This window comes from Ictidomys tridecemlineatus, chromosome 10 (assembly GCF_052094955.1).
Source record: "Ictidomys tridecemlineatus isolate mIctTri1 chromosome 10, mIctTri1.hap1, whole genome shotgun sequence".
Lineage (NCBI taxonomy): Eukaryota > Metazoa > Chordata > Mammalia > Rodentia > Sciuridae > Ictidomys > Ictidomys tridecemlineatus.
Window position 1 is genome coordinate 33,794,486 of NC_135486.1, and position 14,227 is coordinate 33,808,712.

General features: G+C 40.4%; 1 protein-coding gene across 1 annotated transcript in view; it reads right to left on the minus strand.

Moving 5' to 3' along the window:
* Lemd1 (LEM domain containing 1) overlaps positions 1-14,227 on the minus strand; it is a 69,477-nt gene that overhangs the window by 1,507 nt on the left and 53,743 nt on the right. Inside the window, exon 5 of the mRNA XM_078024672.1 lies at positions 770-846. Within this exon, the coding sequence (XP_077880798.1) occupies positions 770-846 (77 nt within the window). The remainder of the gene's footprint in view (positions 1-769; positions 847-14,227) is intronic.

Below are 14,227 nucleotides of genomic sequence, written 5' to 3' on the forward strand. Positions count from 1 at the left end.
TCAGCAAACCATAAGGCGCTGAGAAACTCAATGAGACCCTGCGTCCAAAATAAAATAAGGCTGGGGATGAGGCTTAATGATTGAATGTCCCCGAGTCCAATAAGAAGAAGAAGAAGAAGAAGAAGAAGAAGAAGAAGAAGAAGAAGAAGAAGAAGAAGAAGAAGAAGAAGAAGAAGAAGAAGAAGAAGAAGAAGAAGAAGAAGAAGAAGAAGAAGAAGAAGAAGAAGAAGAAGAAGAAGAAGAAGAAGAAGAAGAAGAAGAAGAAGAAGAAGAAGAAGAAGAAGAAGAAGAAGAAGAAGAAGAAGAAGAAGAAGAAGAAGAAGAAGAAGAAGAAGCAACAGCTTAGATTCTGGTTTCAGGTCATGGAGACTTCTGGGTCCCCTTCAACCTCCCTGCCCTGTTGCCTTTTCTCTAAATACGAACAACACTAGTGACCACACAAAAGGACCCTCTGACTTTGAAATTATGCCATATGGGCTGAGGTTATGGCTCAGTGGTAGAGCGCTCGCCTAGCATGCACAAGGCACTGGGTTTGATCCTTAGCACCACATAAATGTAAAATAAAGATATTGTGTCCACCTAAAACTAAAAAGAAATAAAAAATTTAAAAAAAAAGAAATTCTGCAATATTGGAAATCTTCCTCCTTTTTTCAACAGATTGTTTTTTCAAGCTCAAACCCTTCACAGAAATATGAGCAATAATTTTTTCCAAGGGTTGCAGATCTATAATATTATCCATTTTCTCGTGGTGGGGAAAAAAAGGTGTTACCTTGATCTCTTGGGAATCTTCCGACCACAGTAGTAGAAGTCTCCTGCTTTTGTTTTAATGTTGGCAATCTTGGGTCTCTGCAAAGCAGAAAGAAAATGTCAACAGGAATTGGTTTCTAATGTCTCATCTTACAGTTTTCAAAAAATGTCTTTGGTGGTGTTATTTTTTTTTTCAACAAAGTGCTAACGTACAGCCCTTTGTCTCCTCCCTGTGAAACAGAGTTATAAAGATTTAAGTGACTTGATCCATGTGCAAAAGTGATTAAAACATCTAGCACAGAGTAAGCTTTCAATACATAGAAATAATGATGGTTAGGGTAGTGGAAAGTATCAAGTTCGTGTTGCTAATTTTTTCTTCATATTCTTTTCTTCTTCTTCTCCGCCTCCCTCTTCTTCTCTCTGAAGTGCTGGGGATTAACTCTGGTTTTCCTCAATTGTCCATTCATATTTAAGAAATCAGACCTTATCATCCTCAAAAGTCTGCAATGTCCCTGATCAGGGGCCCTTGGAATGTGAAAATGAGACATCAGTGATGGTGCCCACCCAGCACCCCTCACCCATTCACCCAGTAACTCACTGAGATCTGTTTGATCACCCTACTCTTTTCTGGTAGGCACTATCATTACTCCATTTTGAAGATGAATCTGAGGCACAGAAAGGTTAAGAAATTAACCTGAACTCACACAGTATTATCAGTGAAAATCTACGTGCCTGAACCATTACACCAGACTCCTCAGTACCTTCAATTTCTTTATTTCTTCTTCTTCTTCTTCCTCTTCTTCTTCGTCTTCCTCTTCTTCTTCTTTTTCTTCTTCCTCTTCTTTTTTTTGGGGGGTGGGGCAGGTGGGAGGACTGGGTATTAAACTCAAGGGCACTCCACCACTGAGCCACATCCCCACCCCTATTTTGTATTTAATTTAGAAACAGGATCTCACTGAATTGCTTAGTGCCTTGCCATTCTTGAGGCTGGCTTTGAACTCGCTATCCTCCTGCCTCAGCCTCCCAAGCTGCTGGGATTGCAGGTGTGCACTACTGCACCCGCCCGGCTGTATCTTCAATTTCCCTCCAGCAGGAAATCTTTATTCTTCTCATCTACACAGATTATACCTCTGTTTTTTATTTTTTCAGCCCTAATTTTCATATTTTGCACTGTACTTAATCTGAAGTTTTATTTATTCATTCAGCAAACATTTGTTATGTTTTGTTGAGAGCCTAGCCTGCTGATTAAAGATTTCAAATGGGAACCACCAAACCACCCTTGCCTAAACAGCTCACCATGGAATGTGACTACTTTGTAAGGATTCTGCCTCGGCTTCCTTCTTCCCTGACTAGTACTTCATCTGCTGGATCCCACAGAGCTGTCCTCCACTATGCTCTCTCTCTCTCCCTGCCACCCCCCCCCTCGTTTTTCCCCCTTTTTGATACCAGGGATGTAATCCAGGGGCACTTAACCATTGAATCACATCTCCAGCCTTTTTATTTTTTGAGACAGGATTCCCATTAAATTGCTCAGGGTCTTGCTAAATTGCTGAGGCTGGCCTTGAATTTGCAATCCTCCTGCCTCAGCCTCCTGAGCTGCTGAGGATTACAGGCATGAGCCACCTTGCCCAGCTCCTTCTTAAAGAAGATGTTTCAGCATGTTTTCATGAGGCCCCAAGCTGGCCCCTGCCTATGGTGGGAAGATATATTAGTACAAGAGCACCATCTCCAAAGGAGCCCCCTTCATAGCATGAACTATGTAGATTTCCAGTCCGTTTGAACCATCTCTCTGAAGACAGAAGAAGAGTCTCTCGAGAAGAGGGACTTCAAACAAGTTGTCACAGTCGGGCACCATGATGCACACCTGTATTCCCAGTGGCTCAGGAGGCTGAGGCAGGGGGATTGAAAGTTCAAAACCAGCCTCAGCAACTTAGTGTAAAGGCCCTAAGCAACTCAGCAAGACCCTGTCTCTAAATGAAATATAAAAAAGAGCTGGGGATGTGGCTCAGTGGTGATGCACCCCTAAATTCAATCTCCAGTATTGGGGGAAAAACGTTCTCATGCAAGTGCCAAGGGCGGGGCTAGTGGTGGATGGTTCACCAAGAATTATTTCAAACTATTTCCAAGGATGTTGGAAAATCTTTTTTTAGCAAATTTTTTTTTCTTTTTAAAAACTTTTTATTTACAGAAAAATTTAAACATACACAAAAGTAGGCAGTAATTAACCTCCACACGCCCATCTCATACAACTTCTTTTGAATTCTCTTAAATTTAAAAATAGATATGGTAAATAAAGCATTTGGGGTAGCAGTCTGTTGCCAAATCAAATGATAGGATTTCGCAGCTCTTAGGCAATGGAATACTCCCCTCCCTCCGTTTTCTTTCCTCCTGCCCTAGGGAGGTTTGGATCTTTTTATCTCCTCCTCCTTTTCCTCCTCCTCCTCCTCCTCCTGGTTGTCCTCCTCCTCCTCCTCCTTCTCTCTCTCATTTTCTCAGCTGCATGCCTGTTATCCCAGAAATCCAGGAGTCTGAGGCAAGAGGATCACAAGCTCAAGGTCAGCCTCCACAACCTAGTGAGACCCTGTCTCAAAATAAAAAATTAAAAGGGCTGGGGATGTAACTTAGTGGTAGAGCACCCCTGGGTTTAACCCCAGTACTTACTAAATAAATAAATAAAGTACGATATTATGAAGACCATATAATAGAAAAGGGTTATTAATTCATGTTAAAATAGTCCCCAGAATATAAATTTGTATGTACACAGCGATGTCAACTGCATGGATATGCATATTAAAAAAAGAACTAGAGGGAAAGAGAAAAACATGAAACCGGCTTTTATATCAAGTGGTGTGTTTGTCATTGATTTATATTTCATCTTTAAAAATTCCTTTAATGCTGTTACAATATGATTTTCACTATAAACAACATTTACAATGGAACTAAAAAATACTGGTGTTCATTAAAGCAATGGCTTCATGAGGGTAAACGGCACCCAGGGGATACATAATATCTCTGCTCCTTTCTCCCTGAGCCCAGAGCTAGAATCTGCAAAGACTACTGTTTTTGCCAGGCATCCAGAGCTGAGCTGGGGAGTGTGTGGGCTCCTCAGCTCCTCCACCCTCTTCCCTGCACCCCTGGCATTTGAGAAAAATTTCAGAAAATTTCACACAATTCTACCAACCCACACTTCCAGGACCCGAAGCACATTACTGGCCACAGCTGCAGTTTTTAGTGTAGTAAGTCAGAGGTGTACCCGTGCAATCAATCAAGAGTGACTCTACCGTGCCAGCTAACAAGTCACCCAGCACTTCCTGTGCACCAGACACTGTCCCGGGCGCTTTACCTATATCAACTCATTTAATTTTCAATATCACAGTGTGACGAAGGGGCTTTTCTCTTGACCCTATTCCCAGATGAGGAAACTGAGGCACAGAGCATTTAAGCAGCTTGCCTGGGGTCTCATGCCACCCAGGACGTAGAACCAGGAGCCAAGCCAGGCTGTGTAGCCCCCCAATCACTGGTCATGGTCACCATAGTGCTGCAGTACCATAGTGCTGCTTTACTAGAAGAAACTAGGAACATTGTGTTATGAACGTCTATTGTTTGGGGCATTCAATGTCCCTCAATTCATTTAATCTTCCTAACAACCCTAGCAGGAAATCATTATAGTCACCATTTTATAGAAGAAGAAATGGAAGCTTGATGAGCTAAGCCATGTAACCAATTAATAAAAGGCACACTTATATTTTAAATCTAGATATTCTAGCTCTAAAGCCTTTGCGTACGTGTATGTGTGTGTGTGTGTGTGTGTGTGTGTGTGTGTGTATGATTTCTACTAGTAAAACACATCATTGAAAGCATCAAGACATATCTGTAAAAACTGTTTCCATAAATTAATAATCAAATTATTAATTCCCCGTGAAAGTAACATTTGTAGCCATTAGTTCTATTCTTTTTAAATTTTTTTTGTAGTTGCAGATGGACAGAATGCCTTTTTTAAAAAAATATTTTTTTTTTAGTTGTAGTTAACATATACTTTTATTTTATTTATTGTATGTGGTGCTGAGGATCGAACCCAGGGCCTTGCACGTGCTAGTCGAGCACTTTACCGCTGAGCCACAACCCCAGTCTCAGAATGCCTTTATTTTATTTGTTTATTTTATGTGGTGGTAAGGATCAAAACCTGTGCCTCACACATGCTAGGCAAGTGCTCTGCCACTGAGCTACAACCCCAGCCCACAGTAGTTCTATTTTTAAATATTAAAAAAATTAAAAAGCTGGGTGCAGTGACACACACACCCGAAATTAATTTCACTGATTCGGGAGGCTGAGGCAGGAGGACTACAAGTTCAAGGCCAACCTGGGCAATTTAATGAAACCCTGTCTCAAAATAAAAAATAAAAGGGTTGGGGATGTGGCTCAGGGATGAAGCACTCCTGGATTCAATTCTGGGTACCAAAAAAAGACCTTTTCATAAGATTTTTCCAGATGGATTATTTTGTGTGAATTCTGGCTTACTTTCTATATCATATTGAATTGGAAAGTGAATTGCCTATGAAGTATTATATCATATTGTATTATGTTTTGCTATATTTTAGCTACAAAATAGCAGGCTAAAACTCAGAGACAGAACAATAAATATTCTGTATTCTCATTAAATCATTCTGCATAAAAAATTATAATTTGTTATTGAAAAATTACCTACCTCTACTAAAAGCATTACTAACTGTTCATGGTTTGTCTGCATTTCCACAAGATGTGCAGACCTAAACTTGCCAAAATGTCACAAGCTGACACAGAGTTATGAGCCTTCAAGAAAGGAAGCTGGGTTCTGCCTCCTGCCCCCCACCCCACCCCCAACTGTTTTTCTGAGGCTTCTTACCCTTGGACTTGGGGACTCAGGGAGCCCAGGGCTTGGGCAGGCATTTTCTTGAACCAAAACATATTTTCCACTCACTCTAAGTAATTAATAAATTTTGAAAGAAAAAAAAGCCTATATATGTAGAATCAGACATTTTTACAAACGATGTAGCAAACTGGCTGTAATGATCTGCTTGTAGGCAAAAAAAAACCCTTCTGATTTAGAGCTCTTTAAAATTGAGTTAACCCAGAATTCCTTATTGATTAAAATGAGTTAAGTTAATAAAAAAATCTTATAATAGTGTCAGTTCTTCATTGTTTTTACCTTGCTCTTGATTTAATAAAGTTTTCATTTAAAATATTGTGTTCTTTTAACCTAGGTAATGATTTTGAATTAATTAAAAAGCTTTTAAAATAATCCGCCCCACATTAACCAAAGAAACATTAAAAACCGTATGATCATCTCCATTCCTACTTTAAAATTAAAAAAAAAATCTATTAAACCGGATACAGGAATTTCCTTAATTTGATAAAAGATGTTTTCCAAAATCTATACCAAAATCATACTTAAAGGTGAAATGTTAAAACTATTTCCCTTAAAATCAGGACCAAGGAAAGAATGTCCACTATTGTGACTCTTATCTAATAAGGTACTGAAGAAGTCTTAGCCAATACGGTAATGAGGTCATTGTTATAAGATCAATTTGCAAAAACCAACATCATTTCTTTATACCAGCAACAATTTAAAATGTAATTTTAAAAAGATACTATTCCTAATAGCAACATAAATTAAAACCCAACCTAGGCATGGGCTGGGGATAACTCGGTTGGTAAAGTGCTTGACTCACATGTACAAGGCCCTGGGTTTGTTCCCTAGCACACACCCACCCACCCACCCACACACACACACACACACACACAAAAACCCTAGGCATGAGGACCTGGGTTTGATCCCCAGTACCACAAAGAACAAAAAAACCAACCCACTAATAAAAATAACAAAAAAGATGAGCATGTCCATTATCAAAATACAAGATACAAGATATATATATATATGGAAAGGTGACCTATGACAGCAACCAACATTGCAGTGGCACTGGGACCAAGATCAGGGGGATGTTGTTCTCTGCCTTCTGTGAAGGTTGGCCAAAGTCTCCGAATGCCACACATAAAACACATGGAACACGTTACTGAAAGGTGGGGAGAAGACACATTAGGGACCTCACCCGATGAACCATCAGTGATGAGGTCCCCAGGTTTTCCTTTTACCTTGCCCATCCCATACTGGGTGCTGGAGAAGTCATTAATCTTGAAACATCAATGGATGCAGGCCCCCAAAAGACCCCAGAAGAGGATGAGGAAAGAGGCAGCCTTGTAAGACAGAAAGCTTTTGGATAATGACCACCCCTGTCAGCCAAGCAGCCCACCTTCCCCACCAGCCTGTGGGAAGCCGACTTCCATCCCATGTACCGAACCCCTGCTCCCCACTGGGGTGGTGTCCGTGGAGGCCACAGGGAAGGCCCTCCCAGCCACCACGCCCCCACACACTTCCCCACACACTTCTGCAAAGTTGTCTTCTTGGGGACTTGGACTCACAGCCCCATCCGACTGCCAAGAAGCGGTGCCCGCCTCTCCCTCCCAGAGATCTCCTAAAACAGAAGACTTAAATCAGAGTCACAGTCTCAAAACTTGAGCGAGAAGAGACCAAACAGACATGGAGATGACACCAACGTGGAGTTGTCTCCAGGATTTTAAAAAAGCTACCCTAACACTTCAGTGAGCAATATGAACATGTTTGAAGCAATTGAAAAAACAAACAAAAGCTTTCTGTAGAGGAGATTATTTAAAGAAGAACCAAGTGTAACTTTTAGAACCATAAACAATCTAACAGCCAAAACGTTAACTCATTAAATGGGCTCAACAGTAGACTGGAGAAGTCAGAGGAAAGAATCTATGGATTTGAAGACAGAACAATATAAATCACCCAGACTGAACAACAGAGAACAGACCAGGGAAAAAACTAACAAGGTCTCAGGGTCTTATGGGGCCCATGATGAAAGACCTAATGTATCATCCGAATCCCTGAAGGAAAAAAAAAAAAAATGGGATGGGGCTAAAAAAAGGTATTTAAAAAAATAATGGCTGATAATGTCCTAAACTTGGCAAGAGACATAAATCTACAGATTCAAGAAGCTGAGTGAATCCCAAATGGGATAAACCTAAAGAAATTCAAGCAAAGACATAATATAGGCAACTGAAAACTTTGGTGTCTCAAAAGATATCATCAGCCAAGCACAGTGGCTGCACGCCTGTAATCCCAGTGACTCAGGAGGCTGAGGCAAAGGCAGCCTCAGCAACTGCAAGGCCCTAAGCAACTCAATGAGACCCTGTCTCTAAATACAATTTATAAAAGGGATAGAGACGTGGCTCAGTGGTTAAGTGCCCCTTCGTTTAATCCCTCGTACCAATGGGGGAAAAAAGCCATTATCAAGCAAGTAAAAAAAAACAAAAAACAAAAACAAAACAGTATACAGAATGGGAAAAAGTATTTGCAAATCAAATTCTGACAAGGGTCTAATATTCAGAATATATAAAGAGATCTTAGAACTCAACAACAAAAAGACAAACAACCCAGTCTAAAAGCAGGCAAAGGACTTGAAAAGACATTTCTCTAAAGCACATATATACAATATGGACAATAAACAACATGAAAAGACACTCAACATCATTAGTCATAAGGGAAATGTAAATCAAAACTATAATGAACCAGGTGCAGTGGTGTACACAAAATCCCAGCCATTCAGGGACCAAGACAAGAGGATCGATCGCAGGTTCAAAATTAGTGAGGCTGTAAGCAACTTAGTGAGACCCTGCCTCAAAATAAAATAAATAAAAAGGACTGGGGATAAGACTCAGTGGTTAGGTGTCCCTGGGTTCAATCCTTGGTACCAAGGGAAAAAAAGGGGGATACCACTTCATGCCTATTAGGATGGCTATGAAGAAGGAGAAGAAGAAGAGGAGGAGGAGGGTAGGGAGATGAGGAGGAGGAGGACTGTAATCCTAGCAGCTCGGGAGGCTGAGGCAAGAGAATTGCTAGTTCAAAGCCAGTCTCAGCGTAAGCAACTCAATGAAACCCTGTCGTTAAAAAAATACAAAAACGGGCTAGGGATGTGGCTCATTGGTTAAGCACCCCATGGGTTCAGTGTCTGGTACCAAAAAAAAGAAAAATAAGAATAAGAAGAAAGAAAATCATTGAGGGTTGGTGAGGATGTGGGGTAATTGGAATCCTCATACATGACTGGGAACGTAAAACGGTGCAGCCACCTTGGAAAAGTTCTTCAAAAAGTTAAAACAGACGACACTACATTGAGTACAACCAGACAAATGAAAAGCTGTGCGGCAATTGTGTATAAGGAATCAAAATGCATTCTGCTGTCATATATACCTAATTAGAATAAATAAATAAAATTTTTAAAGAAGTTAAATAAAGGGGATGGGGTTGTGGCTCAGCAGTAGAGTGCTTGCCTAGCACGTGGAGGCCCTGGGTTCGATCCTTAGCACCACATAAAAATAATAAAATAAAGGTATTGTGTCCAATTTATGACTAAAATAAATAAATTTTTTTAATTTTTAATATTTATTTTTCAGTTTTTGGTGGACACAAAATCTTTGTTTGTATGTGGTTCTGAAGCTCGAACCCGGGCCGCACGCATGCCAGGTGAGTGCGCTACCTCTTGAGCAACATCCCTAGCCCTAAATAAATATTTTAAAAAGTTAAATAGAATGACCACATGACCCAGTTATTCCACTCCTAGGCATATATCCAAAAGCAGTTCAGGCAGGTACTCAAACACTTGAACACAAATGTTTATAGTAGCAAGGCACAATGCCCCAAAGTGACCACAACCTAAACACCCAACATCGAACTGTTGAAGAAACAAATTGTGGTGATGCATGATTTCATTTACAGGAAATATCCAGAAAAGGCAAATCCACTGAAATGAAAAGCTGATTTTTAGTTGCACTTGCAGGGGGCGGAATAGGTTGGGGAGTAACTGCTTAATGTGTCCTAGGTTTTGTTTTGGGGTGATAACAATGTTTTGCATCTGAGATGGAGGTGGTAGTTTCACGGCATTTTGAATGTATTTAAAATAGCTAATTTTATGTTAGGCAAATTTCATCACAACAAAAACAATGTTCCTGATTCTTGTTCTTGAACTTTGATTATATAAGTGAATATTTTTATATTCTTATTCTAAGAAACTAGAAATTGAAATTTGGGGCAAGAGGGTAAAAAAATTGTGGTGTCTGAAATTTATCTCAAATAAAATTGCTTTACAATTATAGTGCCTCTGGGCACATATAATTGTAAAGCAAATGCAGAAAAATGTAACAGTTGGTGTGTCTGAATGAAGACCATACAGGGATTCTTGGTTGGAAACTTTCTATAAGTTTGAGGAATTTTTTGTTTTGTTTTATGTGTGTGTGTGTGTGTGTGTGTGTGTGTGTGTGTGTGTGTGTTTTGGTACTGGGGATTGAATGCAGGAGTGCTTTTTCACCATGCTACATCCCAGCCCTTTTTATTTTTTCTTTTGAGACAGAGTCTCACTAAATTGTGGAGGCTGGCCTTGTACTTGCAATTACTGTCTCAGCCTCTTCAGTCATTGGGATTCCAGGCACGCATCACTGAGCCTAGCAAATTTGAAGTTATCTTGAAATAAAAACTACATCAAATAAGAACTATTTCTGTTGTTGTTTAAAGGCGCTGGGTGCAGTGGCGCAGGCCTATAATCCCAGTGACTGGAGAGGCTGAGGTAGGAGGATCACAAGTTTGAGGCCAGCCCAGCAACTTAGTGAGACCCTAAACAACTTAGTGAGACCCTGTCTCAAAATAAAAAATAAAAGGGGCTTGGGATGTAGCTCAGTGGTAGAATGTCCCTGGGTACAATCCCCAGTGACACACACACACACACACACACACACACACACACATATACACAAGCACCAAGAAGAGAAAAAGAAAGCCCAAAAGACAAGAAGATATGTGCTACACGTACTACTAACAAAGGATTGACATCCACAATATATAAAGAGCTCTATACATTAATAAGAAAAAGATAACCAATCTAATAAAAATGGGCAAAAAGCATGAACAGGCATTTTACAGGTAAGAAAACATAAATGACCCATATATGTGTGAAAATATACCCAATCTTATTAGTAATAAGAGAAATATAAATTATCATCATGAAATAACATCTTATAGCCATCATATTGACAAAAGTTAAATATTCCAATATGAAATATTGAAGATTTAAAACAACGGAGGTCTTAATATATTGCTGGTAGGATCAGAAATAGTGGAACCACTTTACATAGAGCAATTTTGTGTGATCTCTTAGGTTTAAGATGTGCATGCCCTTCAACGCAGCAGTCCTACTCCTAAGTGCATTATTGCAATCCAGAAAAAAATGTTCTTGCACAAGTACACTCTGAGTCATCTACCACAAAATTTAACAGTACTGTTTGTACAAGAAAAACCTGGGCACAATCCAAATGTCCCACAGATAGGGAATTAATGTTTTTCTACGTCTACATGCAGTGAAAATGGACGAACTAGTGCTTCATCTGTTGGATGAAGCCCATATGCAATACTGAACAATACAGGGAAGTTGCAGAAGAAAACTCTCACTGTGATATCACATAAACAAAATCCAAAATTATAAAAAAATTTTAAAAACCCTAAAGTTACAGTTACTATAAAGAAAGAAATAACCATAAGCAGCAAATTCAGGATAGTGATTACTTTCCAGAAAGGAAAGAAGGAGAATATGATCCAGGAGGGATGCTTTGGGGTCTTTAACTGATCTAACAATGATTTTTATTTTTTTAATCTCTGGGGTGGGAATTCAACTGCTCATTATATTAATTTTTTATTCCTTTTCAAATGCGCAAGGTGTTTTATAATAAAAAACATCAAAAAGTGTTCCTTTTTTTTCTCTCCTCGGGAAAATTCCAGCTATTCATTTGCATATATGTCAGATCATTTCCAACTGTACTGATTTCTGCACCACAGCTTGAATGTGTTTATAGGGTTCTCCAGAAAGTGTGCCTTACGGACTCTTCCAAAGGAAGAGTCTTTGAGTGAACAGACATCCCAGGTATTTCTGCAATACCACAGATAGGACACTGGGGGGAGCTATTTCATCACCCACGTGTTTTTTTTCCTTCCCCTTGGATGCTTGCTATAAATGGAAAGAGATGCAGGATGGACTTTTTTTCTTCGAACTCTTTATGTGGTCTTGGGCATGTCATATCCCTTCCCTGCCTGCTTCCTCATCTGTAAGATGATCCTCACATCACTTCCCCCAAGAAACCTCTCAGGTAGGAAATTCCAAGGTCAATAATCATCTATAATAAATCATGCCTGGATTCATAAAGGGGAGGCCAGAGCTGGCGCAGCCCTGACAAGCCCCAAGGGATTAAAAGAATTCTCGGGTGCTCCTACGGGAGGCACCACAGGAAACTCTTTTTTCTGAAATGAACACATATATCTATTCTGCGGTGCCAGCGGCTCATCCCTGTAATCCCAGTGGCTCAGGAGGCTGAGGCAGGAGGATTGCAAGTTCAAAGCCAGCCTTAGCAAAACCAAGGCACTAAGCAACTCAGTGAGACCTTGTCTCTAAATGAAATGCAAAATAGGACTGGGGATGTGGCTCAGTGGTCAAGTGCCCCTGAGTTCAATCCCCGGTACCCTCCCCCTGTAAAAAATCTATTCTCATAAAGCAAGTTATATCTTTGTTAAAGTCAGCATGGAGATATTCTTAGGTGAAAGGAACAGAGAAGGTGAGTGTTGTAAATAAATTCATATTGTTCCTACAGAAGGTGAACACTACTACTTGTAATTCAACTTTAGGAACATAAATAAGTTTTTAAAATTATTATTACTATTATTTAGTGTTAGGTGGACACAATATTTTACAATTTTGTGGTGCTGAGGATCGAACCCAGTGCCTTGTGCATGCTAGGTGAGCACTTTATCACGGAGCCACAACCCCAGCCCTAGGAACATAAATAAGTTTACCTTTATTAACATCTTGAAATTATTATTTTTTTTTAGAGAGAGAGAGAGAGAGAATTTTAATATTTTATGTTTTAGTTTTCGGCGGACACAACATCTTTGTTTTGTATGTGGTGCTGAGGATCAAACCCGGGCCGCACGCATGCCAGGCGAGCACGCTACCGCTTGAGCCACATCCCCAGCCCCAACATCTTGAAATTATTAAAGTCATAGTTTGGTTTCCTCATCTCCTCCTGATGCTCTTACGTTTCAAAGATTGGGTTCTATCATACAGAAAGAAATCACCTTGTAATCGGTAAGATCAAGACACACTGATCACGAAGCAGATCTAAGCCTTCTCTCCTGGGAAGGTCAGTATTTTTAGGGAAGAATGTTAAATTACATTCTTTCTCTAAGATGGCATTTAGCTCCCATTAGCACATGTCAAAGGTAAGAAGAAAGGGCTTATTAAGTAGTTATGGAATATGTAATTTACTCTTCACTTTGACCCAACTAGAATATACAACTCCTATTGGGAATAAGGATGTTTTTCAATTAATTAAAAAACTATTATAGAGATGTTTAACATCGAGTCTTCTAAACCTTCCACACACTTAGCGGAAGTCCTTTAACATGTATTCCCCTGTCGTGTTGGGCCTTCTGATGGAGGCACTTGGGACTGGCCCTGCACATGCTAATGGCAGGCCTGGGAGGTGCATTACAAGCAACAATAGAAACTGATTCACTGAGAGAAAAATTCCTATAAAGTGTCGGCAGGAAGACATTGAAGCAACCTGATAACTAGAAGCAAAAAAGGAGACTTGAAGCTTTCTTTTATTGCTTTTCCTCCCCTGAGGTGTCTGTATGCCCTGCACACAAGGAAGTGGGACACAGGGGACATGGACACAGATGTGTCAGCAGCCTGGGGGCCAAAGAAGTAGAGCAGCAAGGCTGGGGAGGGTTTGGGGTGCCTGGTGTTGAAGGATCCGAGCAGTAGGGGTGGGGGAGTGTGAAGGCTTCAGTGTGCCCTGTGGCCAAGGAGGGGGAATAGTGAGGGGAGGGACTCGTGGACTCTTGTCACATTCAGGGTCACGGAGACAGTGATGGCATCGTGCAGAGGAGAGGTGGCTACCGTGACTGGAAGACTGGTCACACAGAGGAAGTTAGAAAACTGAGCAAAAATGTAAGTCTATCAAGGATACTGGGATCCATAATCAGAGGATGATGGGAACATGACCAGAGAGGTGATTGACAGAGGTGGTAGAACCCTGAAATGCCGGCTTGTAGTTGGAAGTCAGTATGAACTCGTGGTTTTTAATTTTGTATGTACGTATATAAAACGTCATGGACACACGTGTGTATCTGTCCATAGGTACATGCGTGATTACCTAGCTTTGCCACCGAAAGGACCTAGAAGCAATGGCACCCAGGAGAGAGGAGCTCACGGAAGGCCTAGCTCTTGGGTTCCAAATAGCATCCTGCAGTGAAGAGATTCTGGGCCAGGGAAGGTGAACAAAGAGTCCGAAACATCTTTTGTGTCAGGGATCAAGGACACCTTAA